This window comes from Liolophura sinensis, chromosome 10, assembly GCF_032854445.1.
Source record: "Liolophura sinensis isolate JHLJ2023 chromosome 10, CUHK_Ljap_v2, whole genome shotgun sequence".
Lineage (NCBI taxonomy): Eukaryota > Metazoa > Mollusca > Polyplacophora > Chitonida > Chitonidae > Liolophura > Liolophura sinensis.
The window spans coordinates 9,630,457-9,641,771 of NC_088304.1; the positions used below are offsets into that span (position 1 = coordinate 9,630,457).

General features: G+C 37.1%; 1 protein-coding gene across 2 annotated transcripts; it reads right to left on the minus strand.

The window, feature by feature from the left end:
* Positions 1-382: 382 nt before the first annotated feature.
* Positions 383-11,298, minus strand: LOC135476680 (coiled-coil domain-containing protein 74A-like). Of its 2 annotated transcripts, XM_064756787.1 has the most exons (8): positions 11,004-11,298; positions 9,801-10,271; positions 8,740-8,859; positions 6,236-6,286; positions 5,429-5,567; positions 4,949-5,141; positions 4,371-4,582; positions 383-3,775 (listed from the first exon to the last, which is right to left on the minus strand). In XM_064756787.1, exons 2-8 carry the CDS (start codon positions 10,123-10,125, stop codon positions 3,631-3,633), a joined length of 1,185 nt encoding a protein of 394 aa, XP_064612857.1. In that variant the 5' UTR covers positions 10,126-10,271; positions 11,004-11,298; the 3' UTR covers positions 383-3,630. The 2 variants fall into 2 exon arrangements, with proteins under 2 accessions (XP_064612857.1, XP_064612859.1); XM_064756789.1 differs by lacking the exon at positions 6,236-6,286.
* Between the last annotated feature and the right edge of the window lie 17 nt (positions 11,299-11,315).

Below are 11,315 nucleotides of genomic sequence, written 5' to 3' on the forward strand. Positions count from 1 at the left end.
CCATTCACAACACGATCACAATTTTGGTTGAAAGATCAAAACCGTATGGAACAAGCATTTATCGTGTTTTCTGACTTGTCGTACTTGAAACTAGCACACGTGGAATACAGCTTTATCATGTGAACATGTTCACTACATTTGTTTTTATTGTGATGTTCATAATCTACCTAAGCTACAATAACTCTGGGACCTGTTCGTATAAAATGCGTAATGCAGAACAGCTATCATATTTTCAATAAATGAGAAATATATAAATTCCTGTAATACCCTAGCAGTTATTAATTGTGAATATACAATGTCTTGAGACCCTAAATCAATTAAAAAGTTAACCTTTCTTCATAAAATATTGCAAGATTTTTTTTCATGTCACATTAAATCTCAAAATGGGATGATATAATAATTAGTGATAATCACATTATTAAATTAGCTTGTCGTGTGTCATCAACATAAAACATGGCTCAACCAATCAAATGTCACGCTTCCCAGTGCATACAATATACACTGGCATTACAGGTAATTGCCCAATCAAAACAACTGTAACTTATTAACACTCAGCAGCACCCAACCAATCATGTAGATGTACTATGTGGCACTGTACCAATTGACCAATCAAAACGCTTGTATCTTAAATTGCCCTCTACTACAAAATCAAAGTACAAGCAAGTGCACCTGTCACACTATGTGAAGACAAAATACTTAGCTAAACAACCAGACAAAATAAAAAATATCATGTTTGTCTCACTGATGAATTTAACAGAGAAAAGGCCCCTGAGCCATAACAAAGAATATATTTACACTATGTCATGACCAAACTCCAGTGTGCACAGGGTGCCGTATGGGTACACCTTAATACGCATCCTTGGCTGAAATGGCAAATTTAAATCATGGAAATTGTAAATACACATAAATGTGCAAATGACCTTGTAAGCCAACTACCTAGGGTCAATCTAAACATGGTGTAATTAATGACTTCATCTTCTATTATTAGAATTATTAACATCTCTACATGCACTGTGTGTGGTAAAACAGCTGTTTCCTGCTCACCCAACCTCAAATACTTTATTCTGATTGCGCGTGCATGTCAATGCTAACCCAGTCTGAGATCATCTGGCACACAGTGTACAATCATGGTCAACTGTGTATGGAGCAGCTAACTAAACAGGCTAATGGAACAATGGCCGTAAGGTGTCCTCTTTTTTGTTTTGTTGGGTTTTTTTTCTTTTCTTTTCGGATGACCCATAACAATGTAAATGCACACGTATGTAACAGTCTCTGTCAGGCCCCAGTTTCATGAAGCGCCCTTGGCCAGACAAGCCCTTAACTACCATCACAGAATATGCTGTAGAGATATGAAGTATACTTACAGGTGTAGCTATGTGGTACTTGTTATAATTCTTCAATCTGTTCACATCATAGCAAGGTGTTTATTCAAACAAAATCTGAAGATATTATTCTGTGTAGGCTGACAAAACCACACCAGTAATTCTTCAACCTTTTCGCATGTATGCAAGATGTTTATTCAAGCAATTTCCGAGGGCATTATTCTGTGTAGACTGATAAAATTACAGTTTTTGTTAAGCCCCGAAATTGGTCAATCAAACCAATGTAGTTTTGTCTCCAAAATCAACTTTAAAAAGCGCATAAATTGCACTGAAAGTTGCTTTTTCATATGCGAAAAGGTAGTAAAATTTGGATAAGGTCACGAACACATCATGAAAGTGACCCCTGAGTGTAAGGCCATCAACTGATCTATTTGTTAAGAATTGGTTAGTGAAACGTGACACACATTCTTGACTTAATGTTGATTTTAGTGCACGAACAAGTATTGAAAATGTAGGTTTCAAGAAAAGACAATGCTGAGTGTTAACTGCATGTAGATGTGTGACTTAAACCATAATCCTTAAACCCTGTTACACCCAAATCCTTCAAAACATTAAAACTGTCAAGGCCTGATCACAGTTACACTCACAACTACTTAGGACAAGCCACAAATAATACGTCGCTGGTAATCGCTGTAAAACTTAGAATAAATTCCATGCCATTTCTAGTTGGTTGCTATACATGTAAAAACCAGAAATTTGACTGAAATATTGCCCCATTATTAAAAGAACTTACATGTAGTTCACCTCAATATGAAGCTGCATGCGAAATTTGGAATTACTCTGACATAGTACAATTCATACCCTCAGAATGCTGGAATGTTCATTTGTAGTCATGGGATGAAGTCAACAACACCTGATAAATAAAATACTACCCCCATGGCTTAGAATGGAGGAATGAAAATACCCACACATAAACCATAACTAAAGTTTTTACCATTGGTGGCTGTACTTTTACTTTTGATATATCCTAAGTCTTGGGACAAATACAAGTAGTGTTGAAAGTAGAATACTACATTTCTTTACCAGCTTTTTGGAAAAGCAAAGATATGAGTATGTTGTTCATTAGATGGTCAAACCATTTGAGAAAAAAGAAACTCAATATTCCCGCTCCAATTACATATACATGTATATCAGCTATGATGAGCAGATCACATGTCCCAAAAATTAGAAGAAATACAGTACCCATAAACGACAAGTAAAGTTTTTTACAGCTGGTTTACATGTTGTAATCAAGATAACCAACACAGCTGCTGATAACTGTCCCCACAATCTCCCCCAAAATACAACAATTACTATACAAGAACTCAACACAAAATACTAATTGCCATGGAAACAAAGGAGGTCAACAAATTTTAAAGTATCAATTATTTCCTCAACAATGAAAACATATCATAGACTTCTTCTTATCCAATAAAATAATACAAATGTTACTATGTATGTAACCAACAAAGGAGGGACTTTCTGAGTGGACGGATGTCTCCTTAAAGCCCTTTTCATATTAAACTACAGTCAAGATTCCTTAATCTTAGAGTTTAAAACTTGTTTGACGTTGTCTTACTACTGCTAAGTCTGTCCATTATTATGTCTTGAACTGGGGAATAAAATATGCTACAAAGAAAAACATTCAACAATTTAACAAAATAGTTCATAACGGAAATTATGTGTCATATGTACAAACCTAATGTTTTCCAGAGTGGCATACGTGGAACTGAATTTTACAATATCAACAGTGCCAACTAGACTGAAGATTTACAGTGGCAAGCTACCACCAGCAGGCTTCTAGCATTCCACTAGCAGGCTTCTAGCATTCCACTACCATTCATCCAGCCCCTATCTACCCTGGAGGACACTTTCACAAAACTTTGTAGGTCAAATTTATTGTAAAATTTTTGTAAATGACGTTATGTTGGTTGGAGCGCCACAGAGAGACTTAATATACCAAGACAGTTACAAAATATAATTTGCGAACTTTTGTTTAAGTCTGCCCAGGTCTATAGACAAATGGTGCACTGGAATATCATTTTAGTGTAACCCTTCCATAACCACTCCACAGGCACACACTACAGACAAATCACAGGCTGACTGCCGGCTTACCACTGAGCCGCCTATAATGAGGACTTTGAGCTCTGAATAGCCATGTGAGGCATACAACAGTCAATTTTCATCTATTAACAATTTACCATATATCCCATACACAAAATAACCCAATAAGAAAACCTGAACTCCCCATGCCTTGACCACAGGTATCTCAGTATTGCTCATTGACCTCTTTCTTCATTCTAGCCTTCTGTAACACCTGTGTTCTCTTCCGTCTCTCTACGGCTTTGTTACCTACGGTCTGCTTCAGAGCTGGTAGTGTGACATTCTCCCTCTGGATATATGCTATGTCAGGCCTGGAAACAAGATGTATTAATGTACTCAGTAAACGAACATCTTACAATATGTCAATGATTCTTTTTTGCTTCAGGCAATCTGAAAAGATGGCTTTTGGTATTGCGAGAACAAATACTAAATGCTATGCTAGGTGTTTACTAAACATAAATGCTCCCCCAGCCCTCTAAATGTACACTAAATGGATGAACAAACTGACACACCCACTCACGGACACATGCAAACCAAGATGCTCCCATTACAATATCATGAGGTATATCTTTCAAATTTTATATCTTTTAATGGGTACCCATCACATGCCTTGACAGCTGGACTCTGACAACATTTTACTGACGTCAAACATTCCTTTCCCAGCACATCATAATGACATCACATTAGACAGAACGTTACAGTAGAAACTGATACATTGTAACACTGTGCACAATGTGTTACAAGTAGAAGTCACTCAAAGTCCTCACACTAGTACCACCTCACAGGATTAAGAACAAGGCTGAGAAGTTTTATTGTACTTTTCCATCTTGCAACACACCCTAAATTGCAAATTAAGATACAAACTATACATTTCATTGATGTTCTATTATAAACACAACAACTCACAGTTTTCTTGGCTGATGCTTGGGAACTGGACGACTGGACGGAAGGCGTGACCCAGGCTGATCCAGGGGTGGTGCCCCCTGGATGAGTGGGGGAGGGGCAGCCCCAGGTTCCCTCCCATCCTCAGCCACGTAGGCTTTAGCCAGCAGGTAAGCATCAGGCGTCCACTTGTGCGAGTATAACACGTCCTTCAGGTCTGACTTTAACCTGTCTAACTGAAAACACAGTACCCATTATGTAACATCATAACAGCAACAAGCTGATAGCATAATGATAGGTTTGCTTTTTTTAAGGCACAAGAAGTACTTTTTGAGTTTCAAGAACTGATTTTTAAGTTTCAAGAACTCCTTTCTTGTTTTAACAACTGTTTTTTGAATTTCAAGAACTCCAGAATTTCGAGATCAGCAGCTTTTGAATTTCATGAGCCAACAGCACTGGAAAAGGAAAGTGTCATACCGTGTTGTTAAAACAGGGGAGGTAACAAGGGTCCAGGTAAAGTACTAAGATAACATTATGTATTAACATTGCTGTGGAAGTATACCACATGAAGCTAGGTACCAAATTGTACTTTATGAGCTTACCTCATGAGCCTGCTTCTCATTGACCTGCTGTAGATGTCGTATAATGAGCTCACACTCGGCCAGGGTTGGGGGCCTCTGGGGGTTAGAGACAAGCCCCAGGGGGTTGAGGTGCTGAGGCAGCCTGTCTATGGTGAAGCCGCTGGCCTGAGCCTGTTGATATTGCTGGTACTGAAGCGCCTCTATAGCCTTGTGCCTGTAAAATCATGCAAACGGTGTGTTAGCTAGGACTGTAAAGACTTTTGGTATGACACTGGTATGGGTTTGATCCCAGGTCTCCTGACTCCAATGTGGACGCTCTAAACCATCAGGCTACTGAAACGCTACCAATGTCTTGCAATATCTTATAGTTTCATGGAACGACGTCATACACACGAACTAAGAAACTGAGTAAAGTTACTATAAAGTTACTATAAAGTGACTGAAGAAGTTTTACAGAGTTTCTGGAGGGTGGCCGAAAATCTTTATGAGTCTCATACTCACTGTCGCTTCCTCTGGTCTTCAGACTGCTCTAGCATCTGACTAAGATGAGCGCTGCGACTTTTTGCCTCCCTGACCGTTTGTTTGAGTTCGCGAACTTCTTCCTCCAGGAAAATCACCTTCAGTTCATCCAGCTTCTCCTCTGTAAACACCAGTAAGATCTATAAACTTTCTGACACATATGCTGGCTTATCAGTTTAAAGGCATCCATGGAGTAACAATAAATTTAATAATGAAAATAATACATATATAGAAGTTATTTACTGCTTGTGGAGTAGATCAATATGACAGCTCCAAATCAGATTAATGCCTCAAAATGACATTACATACTGTAATTCTTCAACCTTCTCACATGTTCGCAAGGTGTTTATTCCTGCATACTCTGAGGGCACTATTCTGTGAAAGCTGATAAAATTATGCCACTGTAGTTTTGTTACAAAATCAAACTTAAAGGGTGCATAAATAGCACTGAAAGTTACACTTTCATGTATGACAGGGTTAAGGAATTAGGGAAATGGTGTAACACAATACACACCCTATTTTGTACACCCACACAATATTTTTGCATCTTTAAAAGCAACTTTGATTGCAATTTATCCACCTCAATGTTTTGTGAGAATTTATGTTTTGGTGGGTTTGCCAACATCAGGGCAAAAAAATAATGTTTTATTTTACACAGCAGAGAAATATCCTCAAAAAATGCTTAAGACAGCACCAAGAGAACATGTGAAAAGGTTAGTAGAAAAAGAGTGTAGGTGAAATTCGCAGTATTTCTCACATCAAGTAACAGATATGTACACATATACCTACCTCTGTCAGAATTGTCAGAGACCTTGGATTTCAAAGAGGATGAGGAAAGCTCTGGGAACAAGATTAAATAGCTGTCATGCATAAATAAGAGAGAGAAAGCAGCGCACACACAGGTGAGCTAGGACATGCTATTCAGTCAGGTCCCTTGATTGAAGAAAAAATGTAAATGCTATCCTCTTATTCCATACTGTCATTTTACAACTGCCATTTGCTATTTGGCATTTACCATTTGTGTGATTGATATCATATCAGCAATAAAATAAAAATCCCTGTACCGATTTTAGTTCTGACATATTTCATGTATCTACATGTTAATGTGTTTTTGATATCTACGAGGAATCCCTCAAACCTTAAGACAGATTGAAGAAATGAATCTGTTTTCCTTTTAAGCCAGACTGTCCAAAAAATACTTGTCTATTTGATAGATCATGATTCATATGTTCATTTTTAATACCAATTTGTTCACAGAGACAATATGCATAATATGCAAATAAGGGGAGCAATAGGTGGCAATGAGTTTAGAGGACACAGAAGGGTAAACACAGATTTTCTGAATTTAATATATAAGGCAAGAGTGTCATTATGTTGTGTTTTACGGGCAAGCTAACAAAATCCAAAAATTGAATAAAAATAAAACTTAATATCCACCTTTTCATTTTGTCTGATATTCATGTTGTTCAAAGCTTTTCTATCAGAGAAATATGCCATCAAGAGGAAATATTCCTGGTCTCGGGACCACGAAGAGATCTTAGACTAAAGTCATAATTTCAAAACCTTAAAATATTGTTATTTCTTATGTAACGAATTCAAAATATAGCTTGGCAACATAAATTTCGGGTATAAAAAAGTTATTGTATAACAAATTTCAGCTAATATAATGCAAATGAACATACCAAATTTAATGTTTGAAATTTGACTAAGATTGCTTTGTGATCCCAGGCCCTGGGATACTCCACATTTCCCGCAAATTTTAAAGTTTTATTTTTATGCCCTCCTCCAACATTAAAATAAGACTTATTCCACCCAAAAAACAACAATCTAAATTAGTGTGGTTTAAAGTAAAAACAAAAAAAAAATCATTTTATCCTTTGCTTCCTGCTCTCACAGAGTTCATGTCACATTTAGGTCATGTAACATTAACATTTAGGTCATGTAACATTTACATTTAGGTCATGTGAGTGATAATTCGTTATCCTCTGAAGTGGTGGAAACTTTACACAATGTGTTACTATGACTGCACATACATTTGGAAATCCCAACCTATACTGAGCAAATGGCAAACCTTGGTTAAAACAGTGTACACATATGTCAGACTGAGGGCATGTTAACACAGTACAGTATGAGAAAGCTTTTAGCTATCTTAGAATATTATGCAGGCTTGTAGATATACATGTGCACACATGATATATATATATATATATATATATATATATATATATATATATATATATATATATAAGCCTAGATGATTATGAAAAGCAATAACATTATAATCCACGCAGCATAGCATTCTTAAAAAGTACAATGTATGAATACAGATGTATTACTAATCAAACTACAAACTTACTTTATGCATATTTGAGTATATCTGTAATCATCTACCAGGCAAATAATATGTGCTACATGTAAGTACTATACTTTATTAATATAATATTTTACTCATTTATTGTTGAGGGCCTCCATAGCTCAGTTGGTTAGCGCGCTAGCGCAGCATAATGACCAAGGAGCCTCTCACCATGTGCTGTCACTGTGAGTTCAAGTCCAGCTCCTGCTGGCTTCCTCTCAGACCTGGGAAGGTCTTCCAGCAGCCTGCGGATGGTCATGGGTTTCTCCCGGGCTCTGCGCGGTTTCCTCCCACCATTGTGCTGACTGCCGTCATATAAGTGAAATATTCCTGAGTACGGCGTAAAACACCAATCAAATAAATAAAATATTCACTGTACATGTTGTGGAAATGATACCATTCACTCAACACAGACATAGAGTATATGACTGTGTAGGGACATTCAAGTAAGATTAATGGGAAAGCATTGTACCCTAATTCCTCAACCTTTTCGCACATCAAAGAGGAACTTGTAGTGCAATTTAGGCACATACTGAATTTGGTTCAGGAGCAAAACTCTGTTGATTGGATTGGCCAATTTCAGGGCTTCAGCAGAAGTGTAACTTTATCAGTCTACTTGGAATAATGCCTTCAGAATATGCTTGAATAAACACCTTTCAAACATGTGAAAAGGTTGAAGAATCACAGTAATCGTAAAACTCGGCAGGCAAGTACATGTACTAACTGTCCAACCTTACTATGAAAATAAGATTAGAAATGAATACCTGCCACGGACAAATTTACAGACATCTTTACATATACTTTCTAAATTTTTAAAGTCATTCATCCAAAAAAACAATTACAATCTATGCAGAAAGTTTTGCAGAGCTCTTAATGAGGCCAGCTGGAAAACAGATATCATCTTTTCAGTGTCATGCTGTTATATCAAATGTTACTTTACCTTTTTCTGTTATGAGGTTTTCTCTGGCAGCACTCGCCCGCCCAGCTTCTCCATCAGACTTAAAATCGGCATTTGAAGGAGATTTTGATTTCTGTGTCATGATTATCTTAAAATTGAGATCTATAAAAGAGGTACATAATACAGAAAATGACCAAGTTATTGAAATAAATTAAACTTGTACAACTGTTTCTAGACTAAAGGATTTGATCTTGGAAATTTCATTTCAAATGTCATTTCATCACCTTTTGAGAAATTCAGACTTCTAGGCTGGTGGGGAATATTCAAGATATGCAAAAAATAAGAGTGTCCGAAAAATCAGAAGAATAATGGTAGTCCCTGGTGGCTACCTTATTAACCTCTTTTTACAATGGACTCTACTGAACTCTGAGGCTGTTCGTGGTTGGGCACATGTATACAAGAATGAATGTTACTTCATAATTTCTCGAAGTAGGGTGATCAGGGCAAGACCATGTGGTACAGCCCAAAGTCTTCCTTTTTATATTAAGTTGAGACTATTTGAATATATTTAGTTGAGACTTTAAATTCAAGCTAATCATATGGTAGGATTAAAACCTTAAGCACAGTGACATCACAATGAATATTCATGAGGAGGAAAGGAGGCTTTTCACTGGACAAGTTTAAAATCAGTGGATTTTGCAGAAAATGAAGAGGTTTCTTCCTTATGAAAACTTAAAAAAAAAAAATAGAATTCCATATAGCTGGTATATCTCTTTTATTCCAGGTATACCATAGGTTGCACACATGTGTTCTTTTCTTTTAAACTGCAATTACTGCAAACGCTCTAAAAATTTGTACAAAAAAGGCACATTTAGCAGCAAACACAGGTCATGACATATTACCTTTTGTGAAGAAAAGGTAATATGTAATGTAACATGACAGCTATTTAATCTTTTTGTGTTTTTTTACAGGGTTATCATTCTGCCTTTCAAACAATTGCCAAAACACCTTTCTAAGATCAACGGAACTCACTGAATCATGCAAAATAAGTAAATTAGTCATGCATGGAATTGTAGGTTACGTACAGTATATCTTACAAATACCTTTATTTTCTTTCTTGAGAGCCTCTATTTCCTGGTGCAAACTTTGGAGAATTTCGTTGTGTTGCTGACGCATGAAAACCACGCTTTTCTCCAAATGATGAACCCTCTGTAATCCGCTCTGCGATGCCATGTCTTGCTCAGAGTTTTCATCACTTTTGGGGGGCTCCATCGGGGGCAACAATCTGTCCTTCACAAAGGGTTTGGGGTAGCGCGCTTTGTCCAGAGTGTTCACTCGGGACCACTGAGGAAGTGTCTTCAGCGGGGGTAGGTGATTCATGGGAGACAAATCGGAGATTTTCTCCTGGACAAAGCTCTGCTTCAGCATTCCGAGTGTTCCACTTGCAGTTCTCCACCTCTTGCCCTCACCACTTACACACACACTGGGAATACACTTCACTAGATACAACTGCCTGTCATTTCCTGAACTTCACCTTAGGTTTCTAATATCTTCAAACAACACCTAAACAGGTCCTGCAAAACATATAAATGATTTTAATTAAACACTGGTACACTACATTTTAACGTATTTGGGGCGATCTGCGAAGTGGGCAGGCTGCTACGGATTAAAGGTGGAATCACCTGCATTGTAGTGTGCATATTTGTAGTGAGATCTGACCTGTATTTTTGCAGTGCATGAGATGGGAGATGGTACTACTCCAAGAAAAGCGTATGGAACATTGCACAAGACATCAAAGTATTGGAGCAAAGATGGTGTCAAGTATGTGGGACTAAGCCCACTCCTATGACTAATATTGGGAGAATATCAAGACATTAAAGTCTGGATAGCAGCTAGCTTGGACACCCCATATAATTCCTGTCCACTTCTACTACAATGAGAGTTGTATGAAATATTAAGGAGATCACTTAGCCTGGATTTTCAGATCAATTCGTGGTTCAATTAAATCAAACATTCAGTTCTACAATATCAGAAATTTTTGGACACAGACACCAACATTTAATTTCACGCACCAGCTAGCTGCCTGTACATGTAATATATATATATATATATATATATATATATATATATATATATATATGTCAAATTCAGTGAAAAACACATCATCTCTCACAAATCAAACAACTTATATCAACTTCATTTCCATAAATCCCACGGTTATACACAGTCAAACTCCTAATCAAATTCAGTGACTTCACAATTTAGTACACTCAACCGAACATAACAGACATATATAGGAATCTCACCTGCAGTTCACCTCAGTTTACCTTCCAGGCACAACGCTTCTTTCATCCTATGGCATGTCATAATTTCATATGTTAATGACCCTGTTTCTAACGGACACAAAGGTAGTAAGGAGAATTTGCACAGAATTGTGACAATTTGTCGGAGAGGGAAACCAAGGTGAATTATTTTGGGGTGAAATGACTCCAGAAATCCATGTTTTTAGCTCTCCAATTGCTACAAATCTAAACACAACTCATTTTAGATTTAGCCTAACGACCAAAAACGAATTTCAGTACAAATATTGTGCGTACTCAGTTGTCAGGAGGCGGGAC

Coding starts and splice junctions, on each gene's coding strand:
- LOC135476680 (XM_064756787.1), bottom strand. CDS start 10,125: ATGCTGAAGCAGAGCTTTGTCCAGGAGAAAATCTCCGATTTGTCTCCC. Junction 8,860..9,800: donor TCTCAAGAAAGAAAATAAAG/GTATTTGTAAGA, acceptor CCTCTTTTATAG/ATCTCAATTTTAAGATAATC. Junction 3,776..4,370: donor AAGCATCAGCCAAGAAAACT/GTGAGTTGTTGT, acceptor TCTTGTTTCCAG/GCCTGACATAGCATATATCC.